Source organism: Vulpes lagopus, chromosome 22 (assembly GCF_018345385.1).
Source record: "Vulpes lagopus strain Blue_001 chromosome 22, ASM1834538v1, whole genome shotgun sequence".
Taxonomy (NCBI): domain Eukaryota; kingdom Metazoa; phylum Chordata; class Mammalia; order Carnivora; family Canidae; genus Vulpes; species Vulpes lagopus.
In genome coordinates this window covers 8609106-8627567 of record NC_054845.1, presented here as the reverse complement: position 1 = coordinate 8627567, position 18462 = coordinate 8609106, and the positions used below count along the sequence as shown (strand labels likewise).

At 37.7% G+C, this 18462-nt stretch overlaps 1 protein-coding gene across 3 annotated transcripts in view; it reads left to right on the top strand.

Moving 5' to 3' along the window:
- Positions 1-18462, top strand: part of SATB2 (SATB homeobox 2) — a 191459-nt gene that overhangs the window by 117128 nt on the left and 55869 nt on the right. For all 3 annotated transcript variants that reach the window (XM_041737694.1, XM_041737693.1, XM_041737695.1), the window contains one exon: positions 17318-17530. In XM_041737694.1, coding sequence (XP_041593628.1) covers positions 17318-17530 — 213 coding nt within the window. The remainder of the gene's footprint in view (positions 1-17317; positions 17531-18462) is intronic.

Here is an 18462-nt window from a genome sequence, read left to right as displayed (position 1 = left end):
TTCTGATGCTTCTAGACTGGGAACCATACTTTCATAACAGCTAATCTAGTGCTTATAGGAGTAACAAAAAGATAAAAGTGCTAATCTCAAGGAGCTAATGATATGGTAGTTAAAACAAATGTATTCATATAACGAAAGTAAAATGAGAAGTAAGGTGGATAGTGTGAGAGAATAACCATGGTTTTAGTGGATTGGAGCTCCGTGAGGAGCTGGGGATAAGAAATACTTACAGTAGGATGAATATAGGGTCTTTAAGAGGACAGTAGGTTTAAGTTTGGCCACATTACTAAATGCAAGGCAGGAAGCTAAGCTCTCTGCAGATGCAATGATGAACAAGATCATGGGCCAGCACATATGTAAACACTTGACTTGAATATTAAGTTGCTGGGGAGTTAGGCCTTGAAAGATAAGTAGAATTGAATAGGCAAAGATGGAGAAGAAAGGTATTTTTGGCCAAAGGAATTAATGAGAAAAGTGCTGAGTTAGGCAAGTGCGGGAATAGTTGGTAGTTGATAGCAAAGCTAGATAATAAAACTTGAAAGGGAGGAAATAGTCCAAAAAAGGTCTTAGGGCCCTGCTAGGACCTTTGAACTTTAATAGGCCCTGGAAGCCACTTTGAAGGTCTTACGTAGGAATATGCTATGATCCAATAGTCAGAATTGGTTCTTAGGAAAATCCCGCCCCCCCACTTCATGTTAGCAAGAGGGTAGGAATGTCATTTAGAGAGCAGCCATTGGTGTCCAGCTAGAATGTGTAGAAGTTTTGAACTAGGCTGTGGTGGTGGTGGAGTAGAGGGCGCAGAGTAGAGAAGCACCATGGAGGTAAAGTTGACGGAAAGTGTAAACACTTGAATGGATGAGAGTAAATATAATGCCGAGATTTGAGCCTTGTGGGTAAGAGTACATCTGTAGTTATTTAGAGTATCAAGGAGAACTGACTGGTTGGAGTAAGGTTAAAGTGATTATTTTGGATTAGGCTGTTGTGACTCTGCAGTGCTGGGAGATTTCTTAAGTGAAGGTATGCAGAGCCATTGAAAATACAAGTCTGGTGCTAAAAAAAGTTTTCAGGGTTAGAAAATAGTTAAAGAAAGGATCTAAAGAGTTGGGGGAAGGAGAGGGAAAAACCATTACCACTGCTCTCAGCAGGAGAAGAGACAGAAGAAATGCCAGTAGAGATGGGAGCAGGTGGAGATGGAAGAAAAGGGAGGCAGTAGTGAGAGTACAGAGAACACGAGTAGAGAGTTTCCAGAAGGAGATGTGTCCATGTGTGCAAAACTAAGATGCCTGGGAGCAAGAAGCTTGAAACTACGCCATGAAATTTAGTGATTGGTTGGGAGAGACCTTTGGCAAACTAAGAGTATAATTTCATTAGACTGGAGAAGGCAGGAGCCAGAACTTAGGAATTAAGGAGTGACAAACTATTGAGAATATAGAAGCAGGAGCTGCAAATTCCTCTTTCCAGAATTTGGTGTTGAAAAGGAGGCCAGAAATGTGTTGACAGTTTGAATGGGGTAGGAAGTCAATCTGAGATAGAAGGAATTGTGAAGTAGTTTGGGATCTCAGCTGAAGTTAACAGGCGTGAACTAGGGATGGAACCAAGCACTGTGGTTTGGGAACAGTCTTCAGGAATGCCGGAACCAGGGGTGTGGGAGCAGGGAAGAAGCATGGGGGATTGTTTGAGGTTTAGTGCTGACAGATTAGGTATGGCAGGAGACCAACAGGGTGAAATCTCTTGCTCCTTTGACTCTTAGCTAATTTTTATATTCTATTATTGACAGACTCAGTTTACATCATTTAAAAGTGAGTTTGAAGATTCACAGAGGTCTGCACACGTTCCGGATATCACTCTGTGACTTCTTTTTGGACTCAGGGCACTCAAGCAGCATTTGTGTGCCCACAGATATATGAACTAGGGTTATGAAAAACTCTGGTCCTTTGGAGCAAGTCTACTGCATGTTCCCGCTACATGCAAAGTGGAAGGATGCATCTTTTAGCCTTTATTTTGCAGTTGTATGTGTGTGTTTTCTTTCATCTATCATCCATGTGCATGAATAGGCATTTCATAGCTAGCCAACATTTTATTGCCTGGTTATATATATATAGTTCCTTTGGCTAAGGATAAAATTGAAAGCATGGTTGGATTTTAGAATCAAATACAATATACATTTTATCCAAATAGCATGAAGCCTTAGAGAGGACTCACAGAGAGGCCAGACAAAAGACAGACCATGTTAGTGTGAGGGAATGCTGGGCCATGGCCCTAGGATCCTGGAGGTCTGTCTTCTCCTGCACAATCCTTTTTGTCTATTTTTATGGATTAATGATTTTTCTTTGGCATTGCCATCGTTCAAGTGCCAAGTTATAAAAGGTCTAATTGAAGCATGGAACACATTTTATTATTTTCCTCCTGCCATTAAATTTGTAAGATGGCTACACCCAGAAAGGAACATTCACTTTCAATCAACATGAGTTTGAGTTCATGGGCCAGCCTTGAGGATATCAAATGGAAACTGCATAGGAATGTATGAGTATTTCCTTTTAAAATTCTGCTTTTAATTTGGGAAAGCTTTTCATCCCTCTGGGATCATAACCTGTTGTGTATAAAGCCCAACCTAATCAAGGTAGATGGTATTGACAGAATGACATAGTTTGAACTTAAGCCGGAGGTCAGCAGGCAGATTGTTTTTGCTGTATATACTGTAGTCACTAACAGCAGGGTTGGACAGCTGGGTTTCACCAGCAGAATCATTAAATGGAAAATATGGTGTACTATGCCCCATGAAACCAACCATGGATTTTCCAAATGTTAGGCTTTTTTGAGTGGAATCAGACATTTATGGGTGATACAGTGATTTGCCAGCTATAATAAACAAAAATTAACTTTATAGATAATAACATAAATGAATTGTTAATCTTTGGATAGAAAAGAATCAACATTTTTTTTTTCCCTCAAAGCAAGAAGGATTAGGACTACTTATTTTTGATGGGTACCTAAAGCCAGTATCAATCTTGTACTTAGTTGCTTTATTGATATGTAACATACTTCAGTCCACTGAATTTTTTTTAAAGATTTTGTTTATTTATTTGAGACCGAGAGAGAGACAGTGTGTGCACGCACCCACACACGGCGGGGGGTGGGGGGGGGTAGAGGCAGAAGGAGAAGCAGACTCGCTGCTGAGCAGGGAGCCCGGCTGAGGCGGCTTGATTCCAGGACCCCGAGATCATGACCTGAGCTGAAGGCAGATATGTAACTGATTGAGTCTCTTTATGATCTCTATTATTCATTTATTATCAAATTCAATAAAAAGCAACTTGATTTGTCACCCTAAAGTTTGTGTTCCTGGATTTGTGCTTGATGATTGGACCAGTAACAACTAGTAATTAGGGAGGGAGGGTGTGTGTATAGGACAAAATCACGTGTATAATATTCATAAATGAAGCTAAAACTGAAAATAAAAAAGGGCATCAGCCTAGTTTGTGGTGTTTAAAACTTCCAGATGAACAACTCAAATTCATAATAAGCAGCATTTGAAAATGCCACTTCTCTAAAGAGAAACTATTAATTACTTTGTATTTCTGATCCTTTGCCACTGTAAGCATATCATTTGGTGACACAAAATAACGCAATTGAGGGAATAGAGCCATATTTCCAGGAGCTTACTTTTAATACACTTTTATGTTAATCAGTGTGTCTTGAGATCATGCAATGCTAGAATATCAAATCTTTAGCATGGGCACGAGAATAATGTTCTAGGTACAGGGCATAGCAGAATGTCCTATCCCATCTGTGCCATCAGGATGATAGCAGCCTGTTTTTGTCATTATGACCTTACACACAATATATTCTGAAGGAGATAACATGCCTGGTCTGTTTTTGGTGTTCTAATTCTCTCTCACCCCTTCCTCCCCCTACTTTTACTTCTAGAAGCTAGCAACTGCTAGTCAGCTTTTCATTCAAAGGACTTTCCTCAGGCTAGTGGGTTTTGCTTTATTCACACTGGCAGAGAGCTGGAAATACTTAACCAATGTCTGATAGGGACAGGAGGCTGAAAGCCCAGCTCCCCTGCCTCCAGTAGCAGGGACAGCTCTGAAGTGTGACTCCTACTCCAAAGCTCTCTGCAGATGAGGCTAAGGCAGGGACTGCTTGGGCTTCTTCCCTTCCCTGCCCTGCCTCCCCCACTTCCTCACCAGTTTCCCTCAAAAGCACCTCCTTAATAAATCACTTACACAGGAATCTTTTATCTCAGGATGTGCTTTTCGTCTCAAATGATAGATCAGTGCCACTGCTGGTCTAAAGTGGCTCTTGGTTATATCATGGGATAGTACAGGGAGTAAAACTTACCTTCAATTTTATGCCTACTACCTTCCAAATCTAAAGTAAGATGTCACTATGGGAATAGTCTAGATATTTTTTTACTGTACTACTTTCTCTTGAAAATGTTATCCAGTTTGAATTCAATGGACTGATAGTGACATTGTCTGGATTTACTTATGGATAGCAAATGTAAGGGAGAGAAAATGAAAGAAAAAGGGAATGAGACAGAAGCGGACAATGAATTTGAAGCTCTGTGAGATCTTCCAAACCTGACTTAAATGAAAACCATCTTCCCTGAGTCTGAAAAGTGAATTATGTAATTCATGTGAGTTTCAGAGTCGCTTTGCTCCTTTGCCCTGCGCTGTCTCCAGGGCTCTGTCAGGGTGTTTGTAGGACTAATAATTTCAAGAAATAACAGGACCAGTGCCCTGTCTAGTTTCTTTTTTCTTTTCTTTCTTCCCCCTTCCCTCCTTCTCTCCCTCCTTTCTTCTTTCCGTTTTTTTTTTTTTTTTTAAGATTTTTACCTTCATTTCTTTTGCAATTTATTTTCTCTTGCTTATATCCTGAATTTATTTAGCGTTGACATACTTTCACTTACTAGGCCTGTGGACATTAAATAAGTTGCTTGCCTATTTGCAGTGTTTACATCTATGCTTTTTGACAGTTTGATTATGAATTCTAACCACTAGTATTCTTTTGTCCCATGTCACTTGATGGACTTAAAAAAATCAGAGGCTTGTGACACTGAAAAGTCACAAGTATGATAGTATCTTAAAAGTCTTAATATTAGCAAGGAATGGTTGTGGGATGCCCACTGACCTATAATAAGGATGGTTTCATAAAATATGTACGGTGAATCTTCCTTAATAGATAAACTATTCTCTAATTTATTTAAAAATCCAACGACCTACATATTCATATGTTCAGAAATCCCCCATTTACTAACATTGTTTCTCCTCTGAGACCTTCCAGCTGAGCAAATCTGTTAAATGAAGTAGAGGAAGCTTTGATCCAAACTAGGCTAAATCCATTGGAACGGATGCCCTGCCACGTGTGAATGGGAGCATTGGAATGCCAGAAAAGGGAAATTAGGTGTGATCCACGTCCGCTCTCTGCACCACCATCCCCTTATCTTGATGATAGGGTTCAGGAAACACTCTTACACAAGGAATCAGCAATAAGAAGTTTCTACAGTTTGAAAATGAACTTTTGCCACATTCATTATTTATATAAAAGAATTATTTTTCTTTTTCCTCTAGTGGATTACATCATAACTCAGAAAGTTCAGGTCCATTTTCTGTTTCAGGTAGTTCTCCTGAGCCAATTCTTGGAAACATGTTTTCAGTGAAGCACAGATGTGCTTCACAAAATGTGCTATTCTGTAACAGTAGGCCTCTAATTTGGTATCTTGCTCCTTCTTCAGTTTGATGCAAAAGTCACCAACTTACACAATTTGCAACCTTTTCGTCAGACACCTTGCTTGAGAAAGTTGTTCGTCATCGTCTTATCTGACAGAGAAAAGGATTTTAGAAATTTCACAATTCCTTTGGGAAATCATTTGCTTGACCTGTCCTTATTTGACTACTTTTTATTTTTTATGAGACTTTGCAAAGAATCTGCTGTTTACTCATCAAAGCCACATCATTTTAAGAAACTTAAGGCCAGGGTCATAAATGCAGTTTTATGAAGTGACTCAGCAACTGGAGAATGTTTTCAACAGATTGGAAAATTAGATTGAATGATGTATCAGGAGAGTTGGCAGTAAGGTCAAGGGCTAGAAATGTACATGTCTGTATGAAATGACATGGATTTTACTTTTATGCTTTATTGGCACCATGTATCTAGTATTTACACCTATGTTATTAAGGCTAAAAATGTCTAAAGACTTGCTAAACATTATATTTTGAAGTGGCACGGTTAGGAAGAGATAATGTAGCAACAACGTGAACATTTTAGCAACCAAAATATTTGGAAATCTGAACTTACGTGCGTTACCAGTCAGTTTTGGGGGAGAAGAAAGTCTTGTGTTTGATTTATACATATTGTTAGCCAAAGATGGGCTTGATTTAATTACACATACAGTTTACGTTTGTAGAAAACTTGACCCCCAAGATATTCAGAATTATTTCTCGGCCAGCCTTTGGTCCCAGCCATCATTATTTTTTACTATGCGATGGAGATATGGGCGCTCACCAAGTCATACAGGAATAGAACACAATGTAAACCCAGGGGTCTTGACTCCATGGTCCAGTGAGCTGGTTATAAAATGACAAGGAAACCTGTGAGAAAAAGGAAGTCCATCCACTGAAAGATGGCCTGTAAATATGAAATGCTGCAGATCAGCCATGAACATGTTATTGGGTTTTGAAGCAAATAATACACCCTCTTTTGATTTCAACATTAAATTAATAAAGTAGGAAAAGATGGCCCTGCTTGCTTCATAAAATAGGCAATCTTTCATTTCAGAACCACTGGCTTGAATTCATAGATTTGAAGATTATAATAATATTAATATCTATCAGGATAGCAGTGTCTCAGAGTTATTAGATGGCTTAAGGATGGCCTCTAGCTAGTGGTCTCACTTCAGTTTCTCTTGTACATATAAAAACTATCATTAATTAGCACCTTTTGGGCAATTCCAGCCAAAAAGGATGGAGGAGATACTGGCTTTGTGCTCTGGGTAGACAGATGGTTGACTCAGTAGCTGTCAAACATATATAACCCTCTCCTCATTCCCAAATCTACTTGGAATAGAAAGTTTTGTGAAGGAGAATATATAAAGACTCCCCCCCCCCTTCACAAAACTGGCACCAAAGAATCAGAGGAAAACAAAGATGATAGTACACCATTCTGCTTGTTCCTATCCCTTACCAGTGTGCAAAGTTCTTAAAAATTAGAATGGATTAATTTTAGAAAATTCCAGTTTCTCCATTTCAGCTTAAAAAGGCTGCTTCTGGGGATGGTTTTCTAAGTTTCTGTCACTATTTTCTGACAAGGAGTGATCAACTCATTTCACACAGATAAGGTATCTCTCTCTTCAATAAGGATATTCCTTTACCTTCAGTGAGTGTGGCTCAGTATAGATCTGTATTTTGTATGAAGGCCTGTTTTAATATTTAACTAGTCTCCTCTGATTCTGGCTGATGTTTACAATTAAAGTAGAATTTTTATAGAAGGAATACAAGGAACACTAGCTTTAGATCCCATTATTTATATACTTTTTCACCACTGCTTATTTAAAGTAATAAAAAAAAATACACAAGGGGTGTTCCTTTCATGGCCATTGATTGAGATGATGACCATTTGGCCTGGGGTTAAGTGCATGTTTGTTCAAATAAAGTGAATTAAGTGTAAAAGCCAGAAATGCGGTGAGAAAAATATAACCGAATCAATTTGAAGTCAGTTGGAGATTGCGAGGTTGTTTACATTCTGTCTACAAGTTTTGTACCTAAAATTATCATTGTAGATGACAGCATTTACTTTCAAATTCTCTTACTGTAAAACCCAGGGAGAAAAACTTTTTACGTCATGAGCTATTACACATACTTGCACATGTGGCCATATGTATGTGTGTCTATCTGGAGCTCCATCTCATTTCCTTTTTTTAAAAAGATTTTTATTTATTTGTTCATGAGAGAGAGAGAGAAAGAGAGAGGGAAGCAGAGATACAGGCAGAGGGAGAAGCAGGCTCCATGCAGGGAGCCTACGTGAGACTCGATCCCGGGTCTCCAGGATCAGGCCCTGGGCTGAAGGCAGCGCTAAACCGCTGAGCCACCTGGGCTGCCCTCCATCTCATTTCCATCGTAATTTTATCTATCCATATATTTCTATGGTCCTTCATGAAAGGCAGAAAAAAAAGTCTTCATCAAATAATACTTATACCATGTATGAAGTACTCTGGTAATTTCCAATCTATTTAATTGCATTTCATTATTAAAAAAATAGTTACGATGTACTGAAATACTTCTACCATGTGCTAAGAATTCTGACCCATATTTAAATAAGAATGCAAATTAAGGCTTTTTTTTTTTTTTTTAAATGACTACAGAGTTACTTAGGGAAGAAAAGTTTACTTTTGAATATCTTGGTTTAGTGACATGCTGGATATCCATATGGTCATTCCACTTAACATAATTAATTAAATTTTTCTTTACATTATCCTCTATCCCAAATAATTTTAGTTACTCCGCTTCCTAAAATGTATTCTTTACATTTTCTGCCTTCTGTATGGGAAGATGTTTAGCAAATTATAAGTGGAGGGCCTTGAAAATTTGAAACTACAAATTTAAAATAAGAATTGTACTTTGGTATTAGTTCTGTATTTATTAATTCATTCACTTAACTAATATTTTTTAAGCATTCAGAGACTATGGTAGGCATTATAATGAAAGCTAACAACATTTATTGAACACATGTATTAGGTACAGTTACAAGCTCTGGGGAATCCTGTGTGGGAAGTATATACTTATTAAGTCAGTTTTACAGGTGAGAAAACTGTGCCATAGGGAGATTAATTAATCTTTATCCAATTGAAGCCCAATTTGGAACCCAGCAATTTTGACTTCAGAACTCACATTCACAACCACTTTAGTCTCAATTACTTTTGTTATCATAGAGCAGATGATGGAAGACACAATCCCTTCTTCAAGTAGGTACAAGGGGTAAACAGGCTTTCAAACCAGTAATCCCATTGTGGTATAATAAGTACTATGATGTGTTGCATGTACTGTTTGAGAAAAGATGTTCTTGACCTTAGAGGTGATTGAAGTTAATGTAGAAATATTTCAGCAGGAAAAAAATAATGTTTTTTTTAACTGTTTTAGGACAAAGTCAACTCCTATGTTACCAGACTGCTTTACTTTTTATATCTAAATGCATTTGATACATTTGAGATATAAATATTCACTAAATGTATGTTTTTGGTTTGTTTTGTTTTGTTTTTGGAAAGTGCTATTTTTGCCAATGTTTTGACAAAGTAGCCAAAGCTAGTAAATTTGGGGGGCAGTTTGCCAACAGTTGTTTCACACAATACACATAGAAACTAGAAATAACCAGGGGCCCAGAGCTTTGTGAATGCAGCAGTCATGTGCCAGGTACTTGAGGTGTTAGTAGATACCACGTATGTGCCCAGAGCTGAGAACACCATTGGCAAAGGTTTCCAAAGGGAACCTGTTCAATTCTCTATTTGCTTTTGCTTTGGGTACTAATATGTTTAAAACTTTTGACTTAGATTGTGCATAGCTCCCCATTCCAGTACCTAAGACTTTCTAAAGACATAAAGGGAAGGGATAAAGAGGAGAAAAAACTGCACATCTAATTGCATCTATCTTTGCATTAAGTAGGTAGATAAAAATAATAAAGTTGCTAAGTTCCCCATTGTATGTGCTCAAGAGTGGCTTGGACAAGGGGAAAGCAGTTAAGAGGGATGGTTTTGGTGTCAAGAATGTTTTTGTTGGACCCCTTCACTTTGTATTGCATGCTTACTGTATTCTGATATGTCAGATGGCACAAGTGAAGTTTTATTATGTACATTTGAAAGAAGGCTGTCTTTGAGGGAAGTATTTTAATTAATAAATTGCAGATTTGGGGTACATGAAATATCTGTTCTAGAGTCTGCATGGCCCACCATTTTGATTTCCATTATCTTTGTGTTTATAATAGTTTGAATGAAAAGATCTTGAGTGTCATATGTGGTGCATCAGGGCCTGTTGCTGGGTGTTCAGAAAATGAAAAAAAATGCATTTGATACATTCTGAGAGCCTGTATATTCGCAACTAACCACTAAGCACAAAGTATACAGATTCTGCTCCCAAAGAATTTACTGTATGATAGGAAGAAGAGGTTTTATAGTAGCACAATGTAAAAGATGGTTAAGTGTCATAAATGGGAGATAGAACTAGTGCCATATCAGTTCAGAGGAGGGAGAAACTATTGCCAACTGCAGTATATATATATACATATATATAATGTATATATATATATACACACACACACACACACACACACGTTTTAGTACATTACAGAATACATTTCTACAGAAACAACATTTGTCTGCAAATGTTACTTTTGTATATGCACTTATATTTGCAGAGTACATTAATTCCCTGTAGATGCTCAATTCTATCCACCCCCATCCTACAAAAATGCTACATGCATAGACTGTCTTTCCTAATAAAGAAATATTGTAATAAAGAGAGGTTTTATTAAACTAATGCAATAACGACATTTTCTTTGAGGATTTAACACATCATTTTTAATAATAAAAATCAAATTGTCATTGTTGTGCCCTGTATACCTTTTATTCAAATCAGCCTAAGTACTCTGGCTTCATGGCTAAGCAGTACTCTGGGGGGTGAAGAGGGGGGTGAGTATTTTTAGCATTACACAGATGAATTTCAGCTTTCAGGTTCATAGTGGGGGTGTAGATTATGAATATGGAACCCAGGGAAACCTGTTTATATTCGTGAGCAGAGGGGAAAATGCCTCTCAGGAGCACCTAAAAGGAAATGAGATTGGAGATTAGGAAAGAGCCAGTTCTGTTAGGTCAGCTTTCAGATGCTGGGATGTCAGTACTTTCTACAGCCCCACAGTTGATTTCACACCTTCGATAACTGCATTAACCACTGAGATATAAGAGCTCACTTTGTATGATTAGGCTAGGAATTTGGTACTACCTGGTTTTCACAAAAGAATACCAATTTTTGGCTCTCACATCAGCTGAAACCAGACATTTCAGAATTGTGTGAAAAGTAAGGCTAACAAAATAAGCATGCAAATGTGAAGAGTGAAGACACGAAGAGTAAGATGTGAAGAGTATATTTGGAGGGTACTAGAGTTTTTTTGTTTTTTGTTTGTTTGTATTTCAAGGAAAGTATGTGATAGATTGTGCTCAGAGCAGGATGAGGTGTTGGCTGATACGTGATAAGGCCCCTTGTACCTTCCATCCTCTATAATTTTAATCTGTAAAATGGGGGACATATATGTGTCTTTGAACCTTGCTGATTGGTTATGACATCATTTGTTTAAAGCAATATATAAATATGAACTAATTATACTTTCAGACTCATTACCACGTAATACATATGTTTCAACTCATACATCCTTTAAGAGTTGTAAATTGATTTCTGAAGATCATCATTAAATAGCTTACATGCTTTGTTAATACATCCAACAATAAGTAAAATACATTATTAGGGGACAGGGTTTATGTTCTCAAAAATCTATCTTTGCTCAGACTGGAACTCAACACTTTCAAACTATTTGCTTGTATGATAAATGAGTATTTTTTGGTTGGGTTACTTCAAAGGTATATGTTACAATAAATATATGAACATTGCAGGTTACCCTTTATACCTCCCACTTCAACTGCCACAAACAGAAATGTAATTTACAGAAATGAAAACAGTCTCCAGCTAGCTTGAGGCTTTTTCCAAGAGGGAGCACTGGGGTTTGCTGGGCCAGTTTCCTCAGTACACACCTGGTGTATATCACTTTAAAAAATAAATTATGCCTCATTAAATTACAATTAAATGGAATCATGATCATTTGTTTTTCTGGAAGGAAGATGTTTTGCATATTGAAAGCCTAATTTGTTGCAGGTGACAAAAAGGCTGAACAGATTATCTAATATCACTTCATTTTGGGGGGTAATGTTTGCTGGTTATTTTGTATATACTCCAGTAGTTCAGAATTATATTAATGTGGCCTGTAGTATTTTTCACTTCAAAATGTCTTCTGCTTTATCAGTTTTTGCACCTTTTTTTTAAGCTTTTAAAGAAACAGAAACGTCTCTTGGCATCCTGGATAAGTCATGCTCTTTCTTTTTCTAACAATGTTTTAATGCTGGCCAGTCCCTCACTTGCCTATCCCCCCTTGGCCGGTCTCATCATTATCTCTATATCCATGTACTATGTGTATTTCAGATCTCAGCCAAGTCAAGTCCTACTTTTTCCAAAATGTTTTCCCTGAGTCCTGCAGCTTGCAATTCATTCTATCTGGAATTTGTGACACTTGTCATCTTTTACATTGTGTTTCTATAAACCATCATATAGTGAACTCCTTGGCAGCAGAATGTGTCATCTTAATATTTTCATCCCTTTCTGAACTTCATACCACCTCATAACTAAGAAATGAATTAATAGGCTTTTCTTTCATTTTTTGGTAATAGGTGCATTGAGTTTGGGGGGTTCCCTAGGTAATCGGTGGGAGATATTGCCTACAGAATTACCAAAAGTCTGGGAGATGTGAAGAATGAATGTCTGTTAAAATCTAGACAGTAGTGACCTCCACTGTTGCTGTCAAGCCTTGAGAAGGTCTGAGGGGCTTGGGCTCAGTGTTCCTAGAACCTAGTCCAGGTTATATTTCTCTTCTTGCTCTATTAAGGAATAAGGGGCCCATCATAAACAATTTATCATCCGTCTCAGACAAGGCCTCAAAGGCTAGTGCAGAAAGTTAGAACTAAATTTTATAGAGCCAGTCATGGTAATGTTTCCCAAAGCATTTCTTGAGTATCAACATGTATTTTACACACTAACAATTTGGGGCAAACTATATAAATTGTTGAAGAAATATGGAAGTTGTAATAATGTAAACAAGAAAGCTCATCAGAAATTGCAGATTCAGAAACTATAGACATCTCATTTGTCCCAAAGAAATATTTAAAATATTAGATAGAATAAGTACATTAATTTTTCATTTTAAAAATTAGCCTAAATTCTTTCTTTTGTTTGTGGAGATAGCCTATATTAGCAACCAAGCTAGATGGCATTATATTATCTCTTGTGCTTTTAATTATTTTGTTTTTATTGAGTTTTCTGCCAATGTTATATATTCTCTATGGGTACTGGAAATAATATAAAGCTTGCAAAATCCCCCTTTAAAAGGCTAAGGAGAAGGCCAATTTGAGGTTCTTTTTGCCTGCCTCTGTTCTTTTTTCAGTGGCTTATAACCCAAGAGCTATTGTGCAAGGTGTCTTTCTTCCCTGTGCAGATGTTCCCTCTATTCCTTTTCAGTCAACATGTTTCCTGGTCTTACATAACCTCAGCTAACACCGTGCTGGGAATAGTTATAATCCTTCCCTTGAGAAGGCTCTGTTGCCTACAATGAGGAAAATTCTTAATGACCACTTTACTCAATACTTGCAATATGTTTTAATATGATTACTGATATGAAAGTTTAATAAGCAATATCCTGGTTAATTTATTAATTTCCCTCAATTTTCACGTTCTCAATATTCATGACCTTTCTATTCATAAAAGTACTTTTCTTTTTTTTCAGTGCCCAGGTGCCATGGCACATTCTCTGTATCTCGGGCTGCATAATGGGAATGTTCAAGTGACACCTCCTGCCTGGCTGGCTGATAATTAAAATGCCAGACAACATAGTGGCAAGGGCTTTAGAAATATTTATGTGAGATAAATTATTAATTTATATTCTATTCAAGACAGTTTCAATATGATAAACATTTACTTATCTTGATAATTAGATAAGGTTGTCTGTCGTGTAAATTATGCCATAGGTTTTCTTCTGATTTTTTCCCCCCATGAGATTTTCAGCTAACTGAATAAATTCACTCTACATGTAAGAGCCTGCGGAATTTGGACCATATTTTTAAAAATTCCAGTTTAAATAGTGAAGAGCACATAAATAACCAAAATGAAAAAGACTCAACAAAACAGCTAAAACTCTTTTTGTGCTCACCAGTTAGCCACTTGTTATTGAAAATGTCTGAGGTAAAAAGAATCTGCTTTGGGACTATGGCTACACAGATGAGACTTTAAGTAAATAATTGAGAACAGTGTTCTCATTCTCTGGGGCAATACGTGGAGGCAGCACTGGCCACCTTGTTGGTTTGAGACTTTATCTTCACTTAGGCAAATGAAACAGAGGCAATAGTATATTTCACCAGCCCCTTAAAATACAAACATTGTGTCTCATTCACTTCAGAAATGATGCTGATGAGCAGTCATTTACAAAGATGCTTTGTCTTGATTTTTCTTAGAGGTGGATTCATTTCCCTGTAAGTTTGTCCAACATGTAAAAAAATGTAGGGGAAGGAACTCCACAATTTCTGTGTGGGGAAAAAATAAAGTCAACCAAGCCAAACAAGAGATAAGTAAAAGACCTCTATGCTTTGGAAGAATTTTTTTTATTGATTAGGAATGAACAACTTACTATTTTGAACCTGGTCCATTAGAACAATAGTTTTTGTTATGTAAGATCCTTACACTATTTTTGCATGTAAGATCCTTACTATAATGTACTTCACTTGGAAAAATAATTTCACAGAAGAATACTTTTACTAATTTTGCCTTTGAGATACTGTAAGTATAATTATAGTAGCCAGCATAAAGAATATATCCATGCAGACCCTAAAATCCCTCCAAATTTGGTAGTCTGAGAGTTATTAAAATGCTAAAGTTGCTTATGCTAGAGAGAAGAAAGGAGAGAAGGGGTGTGTGTATGGGGGGGGGGGGACCACCTTATCCTGTATGTGCAGAGTTTGTTATTAAAGAAAGCTCAGGAAACATCACTCTTAGTGTCTTATTGGTATTGATTTTAAATCCACTTCCATCTTGCTTTTTATACATATTAATTTGGAGATTTTAGGACAAATTCATTATTAACATTTCAAGTTGCTTAATGCAAGTGGAAAGTAGGATAACGTAAGGCAGAACTGACTTTTAATTTCAAAAAGAGAATCTGTACCTAGATTGTATAACATTTTCTGGAAGACAAATGTCTCTTGCTTCTAAAAGCCTGATAAGAAATCTGGATTTTCTTACATTCATTTTACCAATATAGTATTTTCACATACATGTTCTACCGTTTTCTTTCTTTGGGCATGCGTGCCCACAGACACTTACTAGCATTTCTTTTAGCTTCATTGTATGGCATGTTTTATTCTTATTTGCAAAGACTTCTCTAATCCAAGCAGCATGACACCCATGTTGCAGAACTATCATGTGGCATACTACTCATAGATTTCTTATAAATTGTCTTATGTGATATTTTATTTTATTTTAAGATTTTATTTATTTATTCATGAAAGACACAGAGAGAGGCAGAGACACAGGCAGAGGGAGAAGCAGGCTCTATGCAGGGAGCCCGATGTGGGACTCGATCCCGGGACTCCAGGATCATGCGCCGGGCCGAAGGCAGGCGGTAAACCACTGAACCACCTAGGGATCCCCTTATGTGATATTTTAAGTGGTGATTACCTCCTTGGAGTGCTGATAGTTGTGTGATGCACATTCTTGTGACATTTGCTTCACTACATTATAATGTAATTACTTATTTTTTTAAATTGCCTACCTTACCCTGAAGATTTCTGGCCAACCAGAGACTGTGTATTCTTCTTCCATCCAACACCTCTTTATATTTAAGTTATATTTAACAAATCTGAGTGTGTTCTTTGCATTAATATTCCTCTCAGTGGAAATGTGGAGCCAGTGTATTCCAGGTTAAGTTGGGGGATCAGAACGTGGAAACTAAACAGCTTCTTAGTGCAAGTTATGAATTTCAGAGGGAGTTTACACAAGGAGTAAAGCCTGACTGGACCATTGCACGGATTGAACACTCAAAGTTATTAGAATGATCCTTCTTGGAAAAATCAGCTTATTGGACTTCTGGCAATTACTATGAAAAATTAAGGAAAGTGATTTTTGGATGAGTTGATCTTCACTTAGTCAAGTCTGTGGCTTACTTTTGTATTATTTTGAAATATTCCTTGTAGTATACTGGCATGATACAATAAAGCATTTTCCACAGATTGTTATTACCTTCTATAAAAGAGATCAAAGTAAAAAAAAACTGCAACAGCTCAAAAAAAAAAAAAATTTTGGCATCTACTTTTTACCATTTTGGGTTGCCCTAGGTATTCTAAGACACAGAGGTTAACAGAGCTAGAATTAGCTCTTCCTGGATGATAATCCCAGACTCTGGTTTCATACTACCTTGAGAAGAGATGCCCTGAGTCAGAAGTGTAAAGTGATGTCTCTGTGTGATAATCTAACAAGAGTGCAGAATTGAAATGGTTTAGCTTTTACCCAAAGTACTTACGTGTTCCAGCCCTTTTCTTGAGTAGATACTACTTTTCTCTAGACTCGTCAACATTTTCCTTTTCCTTGTGAGTTCTCTACCATCAGAGCACATGAAAACACTAACTTCCTATTTAAAGCTTTCTATATGGATGAGTCACATATTCAAAAATTATCTGAGCCTATACATGGCATTCTCTGATGTGTGCTCTGATCACTCACCAGATGTGACTCTATTTCCATTGCTTTCAATGGTAGGATTAGAGCTTCCACCAGAAGGGCATCTCAGAAAAAAGGTTTGGGTGCCCTCAGGACCATCAGAGGGTTAACACAAGTTATAGCCATTTGCTTTGTGTCTTTCTCCCCCCCCCCCCTTTTTTTCCTTTTCCTCTTTTTTTTTTTTTTTTTTTTTTTTACCATGAGAAACATCTATATTGAAAACAGTGGCCGGTCACACAGAAATTCAGCCAAACTTTTTTTTTTTTTTTAAGTCGATGTAAATCTCCCATGCTGTTTAAATGTCGGAACTAAATTTACCAAACTTGGCAGATTTGTAAAGCTGAGCAGGACTGCCAAGTGTTCCCAGTTTCAAGCAGAGAGAGTTCTAACAGTTCCTGAAATACTTGTAGGAGGCACCTGGTGGTAACTGCAGTTTCACAAGCCTTCCGAGCGCCTACCTTGCTAGCTGGCATCTCTGTATGCTGACGATTATTACAGTGATGATAAAGTGTCAGAATAGAACAGTCCAGAATAAGGCACAGCCCTGGAAGGCAAGCACATTCCCACAAAATCTTCCTGCTGGAGAACCCTCAGCAATTAGACTGAGGTTCTTGACATCACAGCCAGCTGGTACACTAAACAAAGGGGGAGGGGGAGAGATGATGGAAACCATACACATACCTGCAGATATGACTTGGCCTGTTTTTGTTTTTTTCTTGTTTTTTTTTTTTTTTCCATTTAATCAGGGATTGTTGTCTGAGATTTTGCGTAAGGAAGAAGACCCTCGGACAGCCTCTCAGTCTCTTTTAGTAAACCTGAGGGCCATGCAGAATTTCCTCAATCTGCCAGAAGTGGAGCGGGATCGCATATACCAGGACGAGAGAGAGCGGAGCATGAACCCCAATGTGAGCATGGTCTCGTCAGCCTCTAGCAGTCCCAGCTCCTCCCGAACCCCTCAGGTGAGATATTTGCTCCACTGACTTTTCACTCTTGGCCTTGGAAACCTCTTGCCTTTATTGATACTGTATTTCTCTCAAAAACTAAGAGATGTAACTCAAAGATTCCTTTATTCACTGATCATATTGGTCAGAGAATGTAAAGCTCTGACCGTGTAATAGTTGTTATCCTTTACTGTGTCATACAGTATTTCTGTCCCTTTAGAAAAATACCATTCTTTCTCATAGAAAGGGCGGGAGTGGGTGGATGAATAGGCCCTAGAATGTTTACACACATCTGCTTAGTTATCTAAGACAGGGTCAGGGGATTTGAGTTGAAACTGAGTTTGCATAGTAAGAACACTGCTTTTCCTTAAACTGTATATTTATTTGGATACTGGGTGAAGGTTGGGGGCAGGGGACAAATAGAGTAATCCAAGCTCTTCTTTATGCAATCTGAAAAAGACAAAATGGGGAAGAAATCTGTGCGTGGTAGAAGCATTCACGTGCAGTGGCTGGATGAGATTTGTTCGGGAGATCATTCAGTGATCCTTCAGAACACAGACGTGGAAAGTAGGCCTTAATGATTTTCCTTCCTAGGGTGATCCTTCCTGCAGAACGCGATGACTCAGCTTTCCTTCCCTCCTTTTTCCACTCTTTAAAAGCATTCAGATCTGGTCTTCCTGCAATGCACACATCTAGTGATGCCATGTGCTTCAGAGGTCCTAACTAAAGGGTCAAGGCCTCGAGTCAGCTAAGCGACTTTTCTAGTTCACATCTGAGCCCATTCATTTGTAGCCTACTTTCTATTTCCCCCAAACTTTTACTAGTCAGTAGATTTATGATAAAGCCATCTCATTCACTTTTGCTAGGATGGCTGCAAGTTATGTCTCAAAACAAATATTTAATAAGGTACACATTTGTACAATTTCAAAAAATAGGTACTTTGAAATCAA